Source organism: Nothobranchius furzeri, chromosome 9 (assembly GCF_043380555.1).
Source record: "Nothobranchius furzeri strain GRZ-AD chromosome 9, NfurGRZ-RIMD1, whole genome shotgun sequence".
Taxonomy (NCBI): domain Eukaryota; kingdom Metazoa; phylum Chordata; class Actinopteri; order Cyprinodontiformes; family Nothobranchiidae; genus Nothobranchius; species Nothobranchius furzeri.
The window spans coordinates 41,147,145-41,159,048 of NC_091749.1; the positions used below are offsets into that span (position 1 = coordinate 41,147,145).

General features: G+C 45.7%; 1 protein-coding gene across 2 annotated transcripts; it reads right to left on the reverse strand.

The window, feature by feature from the left end:
- Window positions 1–5,039: 5,039 nt before the first annotated feature.
- Window positions 5,040–11,568, reverse strand: zgc:113276 (uncharacterized). 2 transcript variants are annotated; one of them, XM_015953489.3, is made up of 10 exons: window positions 11,449–11,568; window positions 10,867–11,086; window positions 9,205–9,380; window positions 8,880–9,095; window positions 7,486–7,882; window positions 7,167–7,288; window positions 6,821–7,060; window positions 5,767–5,928; window positions 5,527–5,616; window positions 5,040–5,442 (listed from the first exon to the last, which is right to left on the reverse strand). In XM_015953489.3, the coding sequence occupies exons 2-10, from the start codon at window positions 11,078–11,080 to the stop codon at window positions 5,272–5,274; spliced, it is 1,788 nt and encodes a 595-aa protein (XP_015808975.3). In that variant the 5' UTR covers window positions 11,081–11,086; window positions 11,449–11,568; the 3' UTR covers window positions 5,040–5,271. The 2 variants fall into 2 exon arrangements, 1 of the variants encoding a protein (XP_015808975.3); XR_008559376.2 differs by having other exon boundaries at window positions 5,380–5,442; window positions 5,527–5,666.
- Between the last annotated feature and the right edge of the window lie 336 nt (window positions 11,569–11,904).

An 11,904-nucleotide genomic window follows, 5' to 3' on the forward strand; every position in this document is an offset into this window, starting at 1 on the left:
ACGAATGTTTTCATTTTCTCTAAATGAATCTCCATAAATACTGGATGCTCAAATCGGTCTGAATTCTAATCTAATCAGCAAGTTAACACTCGGAGTGAGATTGTCTTCATGTTTGTTGTGAGTGTGTGTGTGTGTGTGTGTGTGTGTGTGTTTGTGTGTGTGTGTGTGTGTGGGTGGGTATGGGGGGGGGGGCGCATTGGTACTGGTCTGGCACATCGTCTGGCAGAGTAAATAAACAAAGTGATATAGGCAGATTACTTTTTTACATTTAATTATGTAAGAAACACAATATGAATTAATTATGAGCAAAACACAAAATATATGAATAAAATGTGGAAAAACTATTTATTTTCACCTTACCATGGTGGAGGTGTTTGAGTGGCTCAATGATCCTAGGAACTAAGTTGTCTGAGGCTTTCTGCCTCTGGTAGGGTCACCCATGGCAAAACAGGTCCTGGGTGAGGGATCAGACAAAGAGCAGCCCAAAGACCTCTTACGATGAATTATATAAATGGAAACCGTGTTCCTTCGCCCAGACGTGGGTCACCGGGGTCCCCCTCTGGAGCCAGGCCTGGAGGTGGGGCACGTTGGCGAGCGCCTGGTGGCTGGGCTTTCACCCATGGAGCCCGGCCGGGCACAGCCCGAAGAGGAAACGTGGGTCCCCCTTCCCATGGGCTCACCACTCGTGGGAGGGGCCAAAGGGGTCGGGTGCAATGTGTGACGGGTGGTAGTTGAGGACGGGGACCTTGGCGGTCTGATCCTCGGCTACAGAAGCTGGCTCTTGGCACATGGAATGTCACCTCTCTGGTGGGGAAGGAGCCTGAGTTGGTGTGTGAGGTTGAGAGGTTCCGATTAGATAGAGTCGGACTCACCTCAATATGGCTCTGGCTCTGGAACCAGTTTCCTTGAGAGGGGTTGGACTTTCTACCACACTGGAGTTGCTCCCACTGAGAGGCGCCGAGCAGGATGGGCATACTAGTTGCCCCCCATCTTGGTGCCTGTACGTTGGGGTTTACCCCAGTGAATGAGAGGGTAGCCTCCCTCCGCCTATGTGTGGGGGGACGGGTTCTGACTGTGGTCTGTGCTTATGCACCAAGCTACAGTTCAGACTACCCACCCTTTTTTGGAGACTTTGGAGGGAGTGCTGGAGAGTGCTCCTTCCTGTGACTCCCTTGTTCTGCTGGAGGACTTAAATGCTCACGTGGGCAACGACAGTGAGACCTGGAGAAGTGTGGTTGGGAGGAACGGCCCCCCTGATCTGAATTCGAGTGGTGTTTTGTTATTGGACTTCTGTGCCAGTCATGGATTGTCTATAATGAACACCATGTTCAGACATAAAGGTGTCCATATGTGCTCTTGGCACCAAGATACCTTAGGCAGCAGCTCGATGATCAACGTTGTTGTTGTTTCATCTGACCTGCGGCCGCATGTCTTGGACACTTGGGTGAAGAGAGGGGCGAAGCTGTCAACTGAACATTACCTGGTGGTGAGTTGGCTCAGATGGTGGGGGAGGATGCCGGTCAGACCAGGCAGGCCCAAACGTATCGCGAAGGTCCTGTCAGAAGGAGCTTCAATTCCCACCGCCGAAAGAACTTCCAAAATGTTCCGGGGAGGCGGGGGACATTGAGTCTGAATGGACCCTGTTCCATGCCTCCATTGTTGAGGCGGCCGACCGGAGCTGTGGTCGCAGGATCGTCGGTGCCTGTCGTGGTGGCAACCCCGGAACCCGCTGGTGGACACCGGAGGTTAGGGATGCTGTCAAGCTGAAGAAAGAGTCCTATCAGGTCTTTTTGGCCTGTGGAACTCCAGAGGCAGCTGACGGGTACCGGCAGTTCAAGCGGAACGCGCCTCGGGTGGTCGCCAAGGCAAAAACCCGGGCATGGGAGGAGTTCGGTGAGACCATGGAGCAAGACTTCCGTACGGCTTCGAGGAGATTCTGGTCCACCATCCGGCGCCTCAGGGGGGGAAAGCAGAGCGCTACCAACACTATTTATAGTGGGGACGGTGTGCTGCTGACCTCTACTCAGGACGTTGTGGATCAGTGGGCAGAATACTTTGAAGACCTCCTCAATCCCACCAACACGTCTTCCAGTGAGGAAGCAGAGTCTGGGGACTTTGGGTTGGCCTCTCAAATCTCTGGAGCTGAGGTCACTGAGGTGGTTAAAAAGCTCCTCTGTGGCAAGGCTCCAGGGGTGGATGAGATCTGCCCGGAGTTCCTTAAGGCTCTGGATGTTGTGGGGCTGTGTTGGCTGACGCGGCTCTGCAATATTGCATGGACATTGGGGACAGTCCCATATGACTGGCAGACTGGGTTGGTGGACCCTTATTTAAATAGAGGGACCGCAGGGTGTGTTCCAACTACAGGGGGACCACACTCCTGAGCCTTCTTGGCAAGGCCTATTCAGGGGTTCTGGAGAGGAGGGTCCATCGGATTGTTGAACCTCGGATTCAGGAGGAGCAATGTTGTTTTTGTCCTGGCCGTGGAACACTGGACCAGCTCTATACCCTTAGGGGGGTCCTGGAGGGTGCGTGGGAATTTGCCCAACCAGTCTACATGTGTTTTGTGGATTTGGAGAAGGTGTTTGACCACATCCCTCGGGGGGCCCTGTGGGGGGTACTCCGGTAAAATGGGATACCAGGCCCTCTGATACGGGCTGCTAGGTCCCTGTATGACCAGTGTCAGAGCTTGGTCCGCATTGCCGGCAGTAAGTCGGGCTCATTCCCAGTGAGAGTTGGACTCCACCAAGGCTGCCCTTTGTCACCGATTCTGTTCATAACCTTTATGGACAGGATTTCTAGGTGCAGCCAAGGTGTGGAGGGCATTCATTTTGGTGGCCTGAGGATCAGGTCTCTGCTTTTTGCAGATGATGTGGCCTGGTTGGTTTAATCAGAACATGATCTTCAGCTTTCGCTGGAGCGGTTCACAGCTGAGTGTGAAGCAGCTGGGATGAGAATCAGCTCCTCTAAATCTGAGACCATGGTCTTGATTCCGAAGAGGGTAGAATGCCTTCTCCGGGTCAGGAATGAGGTCCTGCCTCAAGTGGCGGAGTTTAAGTATCTCGGGGTCTTTTTCACAAGTGAGGGAATACTGGAGCGTGAGATTGATAGGCAGATTGGTGCTGCATCTGCAGTGATGCAGGCGTTGTACCGGTCTGTCGTGGAGAAGAGAGAGCTGAGTCAGAAGGCAAAGCTCTCGATTTACCGGTCGATCAACATTCCTACCCTCACCTATGGTCATGAGCTTAGGGTAGTGACCGAAAGAACGAGATCGTGGATACAAGCGGCTGAAATGAGTTTTCTCCGGAGTGGCTGGGCTCTCCCTTAGAGATAGGGTGAGAAGCTCGGTCATTCGGGAGGTGCTCGGAGTAGACCCGCTGCTCCTCCACATTGAGAGGAGCCAGTTGATGTGGCTCGGGCATCTGGTCAGGATGCCTCCTGGACACCTCCCTGGTGAGGTTTTCTGGGCACGTCCAACCGGGAGGAGACCTAAAGGTAGACCCAGGACACGTGGAGTGACTATGTCTCTCACCTGGCCAGGGAACGCCTTGGTATTCCCCTGGAGGAGCTGGCCCAGGTGGCTGGGGAGAGGGAAGTCTGGGCCTCTCGCCTTAGGCTACTGCCCCCGCAACCTGAGCGGATGAAAATGGATGGATGGCACTTAAAGATTAACTATATTTTAACAGACAGTCATGGCGATGGTGGCACAGGAGTTAAGTGCCCGTCCCGTAATCGGAAGGCGGCAGGTTCGAGCCTCGCTCAGTCTGTCGCTGTCGTTGCGTCTTTGGGCAAGACTCTTAACCCACGTTACCTGCTTGTGGTGGTCGGAGGGACTGGTGGCGCCAGTGCTTGGCAGCCTCATCTCTGTCTGTGCGCCCCAGGGCAGCTGTGGCTACATCGTAGCTCATCCCCACCAGTGTGTGAAAGTGTGTATGGGTGAATGACTGTGTTGTAATGCGCCTTGAGGGGTTCCAAGACTCTAGAAGGTGCTATACTGTATCAAATACATGCAATTTACCATTTACCATGTCACAGAATGTCTTTTAAATCAGGAAGCTTAACCCTCCCACTGAGGAGTGAGCACCACCTCACCCCTGCCACGTGGACCTCAGGGGATAAACCATCAACCCTGCTCAATGGTCAACCTTCCTCGTGGGGTTACCCATTAGAACAGTGGGAGGGTTATAGCATGCAGGGGGTCAGTTATTGCAGAGAATGTGTTTTGCCAGTTTTACCCTCAGGGTTAAATACTTTTGGACTGCTCTACGGTTGTAGTGCTGTAGCTAGCTGCTAATGGTTGCTGCTTTAGCTCGTTTTCAGCATGGGGGGGGGGGGGGGGGGGATTTGAGAGCATGTGAAGACAATTTGTGTGTTTCACGCTCATTGGGAGTTGGCAGCCTTGTTTATACGAGTAAGGACATGCAGAGTAAAACATGGTCAATAAAGCTTTTAATGCACTTTTCTGGTCATTATGATGCACTTTATTTATGGAAACACAGCAGCCATTCATTTCCTTGTTCTCTTTGTTCTAGTGTGTAATTCTGGAGAGTTGCTCACCTGGACAGAGCCACACAAATTAACATACTGCCCTTTTACCCTAATGTTTTTGGACTGTCAGAAACCAGAGTACTTGGAGATAAGACACTCTTGCACAGGAGAACATGTAAACTCCAAATTGAGTCCTAGTATTGAATTGAAAGACATTTTTGCTGCAGAACCAGTCTAACTGTGCCACCTCTCAGCCCTAAACACATTTATTTGAAGCTATTAGTAAGTAAAATGTATTTACAGAGCACCTTTTGCAGATAAACTCTGTACAACATAGGTAAACACTGGATGAAATGATCAAACATGGAGGATCTTTGGACCCAACACATTGTAGCTACACAAGGAATATGACTCCAAATAAAGCATCATGAAAATCCGAATCATCATAAACAAGGAACATTTGCCATAATATCAATAGATGTTTAAACAAAACCAAACAATTAATGAGAGAAGGCCTGGTTTAACAGGCAGGTTTTCAAATGTGTTTTGAAAACCGGTGATGACTCAGAGTGATGGAGTTTCAGGGGCAAATCGTTCCACAGTCTGGGAGCTGGTGTCTGCTCCCTTAGTTCTAGTCTAGTGTGTGGGACAGCTAGCAGGTTTTGAGATGTGGAACGAAGGTTGCATAAAGCCGTATGTAGGGATAAAATCTGTGTTCAGGTAGTCAGGTGCCTGGTCAATCAGAGATCTGTAGGTGAGCACTTGATCCATCTGAGTTCTGTAGGGTCATAGCCAGAATAGTCCTTGCATCTGTTGTATATATTCTTCTGTTTTGGATTTTCCTCCTTTCATGTCAGAAACTAATCCGCTGTTCTGGTTCTGATGGTGAATGATGTCTTTAGATATCCGCATGCTAGCAGCCTGCCCACCAGCCAGGTTTACAGCATGAGGTCCAACCTGCATGTAAAGATAGGAAAAATAACTTTCTGTGGTTCTGTAGCACGTTGCACAGTTAAACATTAAGGGTGAGCTAGAGCCTACTTGAAGAGCTGAGTATTGCCCCATCAGATAAAGTGGGCAGTCTTCTGTCCACTTTAAACCATCTGTTATACAAGGCCATCCATCTATCACCTTCCCAGCAGCACAGAACAGACACATTTTAATCAAACTTTAAAATGAACCTGAATTGGACCAAATCATAAAAAGTTTATTTTAAATGAGCCATTCTATAAGATGCTAGTTTTGTTCTGCATTTGTATACTCCGTTTTAGCTTTTCCTACCTGAATTGGGAATTCTCTCATCACCTCTGAAAGAAGCGGGTCTTGTCTGACATCAAGTTTGCAGCCTGTGGCGAGCCAGATGGTGTCACCTGTCCAGCGGTCCCCAGAGCTGAGGGACAGATTCCAGGTTTGGGTCCTGTAGCACCAGCTGGCCTCATTCACCTGTACATTCAAAGGATTAAATGAACTGTCATCACTCACAGGACTGAGTAGGACAGCAGTGAGCCCTGTAAAAATAATGCTTTGGTAAAACAAGATGTTGTTCAATGCGTACAAGCTCCTCCCATTACTGGGCAGTGGAGGCCGAAGACCACGATGAGACAAAGCTGCGGACTATTCGGATGCGTGGGGATTCCCACACCCTCCCACCTGCCTCACGTTCGATTGTGTTGTGACTGAATATGTGCTTTCATGTTTCTGGTGTTTTTCCTTCTTTACTCTGTGAACTGTAGGGGGCAGAGTGGGGCCAAATGTTCATTTCTCCTTCATCCCTCCCCACCCTTGTGTCACCCATTTCTTTATCTACAGAATGGGAGCGCCGTAAAGGCTTCATGCCCACAGTCAACCATTTTTTCCAATTTACGTGTTTTATTTGCTGTATGTCTGTTCTTGGAAAGGTTGCACTGAAACTACATTTCATTGTTCCAGCAAGCTGGTACCATGACAAACAAAGCTATCCTATCCTTATCCTTATTTGATGTAGGAGCCATTTTGAACAGGGTCATCATCTCAGTGGCAGAGCTAGGATTTTTCAGAGTATGGGGCCATCAAGGGACCAAAATATTTATAGAGGGGCCAAGTATTAGTCCAACAACCTTACACAAGATTTCATGCTAGAAATTCCTATTTGCTCATTATCGGCACTAGTGTTTGAAGTTGGAATTGCACCCACCGATTTGATCATTGTGCAATGGATGTGTGTCTAAAGTTTAGTAACAGTTTATGAGAAAATATGACAGACCAAAACACAGATAAAAGTATCATATTTCGTCCTGAAGATAATGAGCTCTTAGCTGAAGTTTAAGTTTAAAGGAAGTGAACAGAAAACAGTTACCTGACAGAATGTTTTGAGCTCCACCTGTCCATTCTGTATGAACGGCTGCAGGTGGACGTAGGCCTCTGGGGTGATGGCCCCTCCTTTCCTCGCCTGGCGAATCATAGTCAGACGTTTGTGCAGACTCCGCTCGTTGTAAAACTGTCGTAAGTAGGCTTGGCCATCCATTTTGATGCCATGCTCCACGTGAGAGTAGCGACCCACCAGGCTTTCCACATCACCCACATCGAACTGTTTCAGCTGCAGAATGAAACAAAAGTCGAGCTGTTGTGTTTGGAGATAAAATGTGTAGCTAGTGGGGTTTGTTATTGTTTGATCTACATGCTGTTTCACACAGTCACAAGACCTGCAGGTGTTTTCTCATGACCCATGTCACTTGGCCGGCCCCCTGCTGCAGGGCAAGTGAGACGACATGAGCGCTGGTCAGCCCTCCACCAACTACCATTACTCTCTGTCCTGCCTCACATACTAGTCATAGACACACATAAGCACACGGGGCTTGTAAAGGAAAATCATGGCCAAACACGAGTGATGAACTCAAACTGAAATCTGGACAGGCACTGAGGTTTTCAGTTGAAAACAAAGCATAGAATTTCACACCTTTTGGTCTCACTTGCAAATTTTTATGAAGTTACACAATCTGTAGGAAGCAAAATCTAACTTACCTCCGCTGAAAAGGTCTTTGCTTTGTTTTTGACCATTTGTTTCTTTGAGATTTTGCTTATAGTTTGGTTTCTGATGCATGAGACGGACAGTGTGTTGTAAACGCTCTTCTGGATACATCTCTTCAATGTGTTTGACCCACATAGGGATGTTTGACATTTGAGCACGGGTTGGACCTGTTGCCATAACAACTCGTCTGGCTTTTAAAATTTTGCCGTCTTGAAGATGAACTTGAAAATATTTAACTCTCCTCCTGGATCCACCTTCTTTGCTTCCAGTGTCCATGATGGGTGTGTCACTTGTGTCTTCTTCCCTCTCTTTTGGTGTCTCCTCAGTCACAGGAACAATTTGTTCCACGGTTCCTTTCTGCAGGATTTTGTCCAACTTGTATCTCTCCACCTGCAGGAATCAGATGAAACACTTCTGATTGTTCACCGTTGATAATAATATTAATAATAATACATTTTATTTGAAGTGCCTTCTAAAAACTAGGTCTCGGTACTGTAAGGAGGAAAAACACATCACAAACAAGCACAACAGAGAAAAACAATTACAGTGAATGACAAGTTGTAATACTGAGAAAAAAACAAATAAATGTGAAACATGTAAATAAAGTTGCAGGAAATAGGTGAGTATTTGAGTTTAGCCTTAAAATGGTGAAGGGTAGTTGTATTCCTGAGTTCAGCTGGTAAGGGATTCCAAAGGGATGGCGCAGAATGCTCGACTTCGGAGGTGGGAATTGAAGCTTCTTCAGACAGGAGACCCCGCCAGATGTTTCCAGCAGAACCTCACAATACGTTTAGACCTGCTAGGTCTGACCGGCTTCCTCCCCCACCATCAAAGCCAACCCACCACCAGGTAGTTGAAAGCCCCGCCCCTCACTTCACCCAAGTGTCCAAGACATGTGGCCGCAGATCAGATAAAATGCAACAAAGTCGATCACCAATAGCCGCGTAAGGCATCCTGATTTAAATACGGACACCTTTTTGCCTAAACCTGATGTTCATTATGGACAATCCACGATGAGCCCAGAAGCCCAAAAACGAAACATCGCTTGGACTCTGATCAGGGGGGGGCATTTCTCCCAGCCCCACCTGCCAGCTCTCACTGTTGTTGCCCACATGAGTGTTGAAGTTCCCCAGGAGAACATATCCCCTCATTTGATTTTGGAGTTAAGCTCATGAAGTCGGGTATCAAACCGACTGAAGAGTAGAAGCTGTTTCATATGGGCACGGGTATAAATCAACATTTTGCAACTGTTAAAAAATAAAATAAAACCACAATTAAAAATGCAAACAAAAGGGAACTTATATGATATAGTAAACCCATCTTTTAGAAAGCAGCTTTGATTCTCTCTAATAAATCAAACATTCCATTTGAAAAGAAAAATTTTGACCTGATCTTTAAAGAAATCCACACTAAGTTTGGTTCCCGGTAGACTTAACGACAAAGTCTTCTTCAGAGAAGATTTGATGTTCAGACGTTTCTTCTCTTTCTTTCCCAGCCGCATGTCGTTGAAGAATGCATTTTCATCCAGGATGTAAATCTGCTCTGGAAGACTGTGGAGCTCATCCCAGCGGTCGTGTTTGAGCGCAAACTCCTGAAGCGAATTCTGTCAGAAAAAGCAAACCGTGCAAATCTGGTGTTGATTATATTTTTGACCAAATGGGAGAAATCAGTTTTTTATTTATACTTTCAGGGATTCATTTTTGAGTTTGTACCTTATTGAGAGGGTCTGTGTGCACCAGTGTGTGAGAGCGCAGGTGAGGGATGTTCAAAGCTGTAAACTGACTCTCCCACAGACCCGTCCACTCTCCGTAGGTGTCCACCACCAGGACAATGAGTGAGGGGGGGGCTGCCCACTCTGATGATGTGTTCACCTCCTCCATCATCTGACCTGCAGACATCAATTACAGATGAATGAACAACAATCCCATCAACACAAACTAATCTTCAGAGCTCTAAAACAGCCCAAACTTCACAATTTTACCCATCCTTAAAATTTTTGAACGAAAAAAAATCTATTTGGCTGATTGTCTGTGAAGTTATTTTTTTTGGTCTTTATTTGTAATCAATCAAAGTTACACAATTAAGTGTATATTGAAAAAAAATAATGATTTAATTTGTAGTTAAACTGCACTTTTCATTTGACTCATAATGCAACATAGATTGTGTGGATTAGTTTTGCCCGTAAATCATTATTTTTGTTGTTAACATAACGAGCTAAGACACAATATAAACTTCAAACACGAGGAGTCAAGTGGAAATTTACTCATGTCAAAAATGTTTGAAACAGCAGCAACAAAAGAAACAAAAACAGCACAAAAAGAGGTATTAGTATTAAAATGCCTGTAGTTGTATGGGATGACGTTTACTTGGAGGAAAATTAGCGGTTGTGCTGAATGTGGTGTGTTTTGTACCTGCAGAGCCAACACACCCTTAAAAAGACAAAATCAGGAAGTGTCGTGCGTGTCATCCTGTGTCCTTTTCCATATCCCCTCTCCCTTTTCTCCCCAGCATTCATTTTAGCTCTGCTCATTGTCTGTCCTTGACCTTTGAGCCTGTGTTCTCTTAGATGTTGTTTCCCCCATACTGGTTATTCCTTCAGTTTAATGTTATTATCCTTTTGATCTTCAATTAGTTTTCTGTTACTCATTCATTCCCTGTTCGTGATTTAAACCCAGTTCAGTCCTCCACTCACCGTCGGTTCCTTGTGTGTGAGTGCATCATTGTGTGTTTTTAATCCTCCTGTTCATGTTCCTTCACAGCTTTTACAAACAGTTTTGGCTACCTGGCTGCCTAACCCTTTGAGTCCATCTACCACTTCAAACCCAGACAGAAAGTATTAATTCTTGAAAACCAAGGGTACTAATTAGCTTTACTACAAGGAACTGATTAAAGAAGTATTAGCTAATTGAAAAACATGATGGACAGAAGGTAGGGAGGGAGTAGCTGAGGCAAACCTTCTCCTAAAATATTGAGTCCTCCCTTTTATGATTAATATCTTGCCATTAATAATGTCTATGTTTCTGTGAGTCACTGAAAAAAGTATATTGAATAAAATGTTTGAAAACTAAAATCTATTAACCCTCTCAGGCTCAGAATAAGTTTTGATAAAAGGACCAACAACCAAGTCCTTCAAGGGTACTTCTGAGTTCAAAACTGCTCATGAAATTTAGTAACCAGGTAGGTTTTAACGTTGCAAATCTGCAACGCCTGCCTCCAGAGGGTTAAGGCATTTTGCATAAGTTGGAAGGAAGGTCCTTTCCCTCCCTCTTTTACTGTGTTTCATCAACATCGGTTGCTTATTACCTTTATTACCTCATCAAATGATTTGTCAGATTAGATTTGAGGGTAAAGTGTATCATTCAAGAGCACTGTACCAGCAGTGGTTCTTCTCTTCCTTCTGCCAGTGAAGAGTTTGTTTTTAGAGTTTTCAGGACCTGCCTGAGACCTGAGAGGGTCAGAGCTGGAGCTGGAAGTGGAGAAGGGAGGGTCTCCTTCATGGTCAGAGTCTGGTTCAGGGTCAGGGCTGGACAGCAAGCTCGCCAAGGTCAAGGCATGAGGGCCACCGCCTATTATTAACACATCGAGCATGACCGTCTGAAACATCCAGAATGAGAGAACACACACACACACACACACACACACACACACACACACACACACACACACACACACACACACACACAAAAGGAAGGACAGAGATAAATCGCTCATGTTTTATAATCAATTGGAAAAAAAACATGTTTACAATTTTGGACTGAGCCACAATGCCGTCTCTCTGTGGCTTTGATTAATTGGTACATTATCAGGAAGTGATTTGAAGCAAATTCACAGCATTTCGAAATTTATTTCTATTGCAAACACAGAGTGTCGGGCAGATTTACACCAAAATAAAAGCAACCACAGCTTCTCTTAGACAAACACCATCATGCTCAGAGTAAATCATTAGACCAGAGTACCTGTTTGAGTCTTCACCTTTTAGAGGAAATCCAAATGCTTTCAAAACGGAAATACAGCCGTGGACGTTGGTGCACATGAAATTTAGCAACTGTGACATGTGTCTCTCATGTAACCTAATCTGTTCTTGCTTGAACTTCTCTGGCTCAAGAGGGAACGCTGAAAATAACTCCAGTATGTGTGCTTGTGCAAAAACACAGCTTGTCATAGTAATAAAGCATCAAAGTTGTTCATTCGCAACTTAACTGGAACCAAAGCATTTTCGGAATCAACATGTTTTATTTAAGCTCAATCAATCAAAACTCCTCTGGAACACTGAAATTTGTTCAACTGTCAAAGTTTTTTTTATTTTTTATTTTTTGTAAAAAGCAGATTTGAAACATGAAGAAAGAATTTTCTTTAAACTAAAAAGGTTTCAAAATGTTGCTGTTTTGTAAATCAAATTTCTAAAACAATAC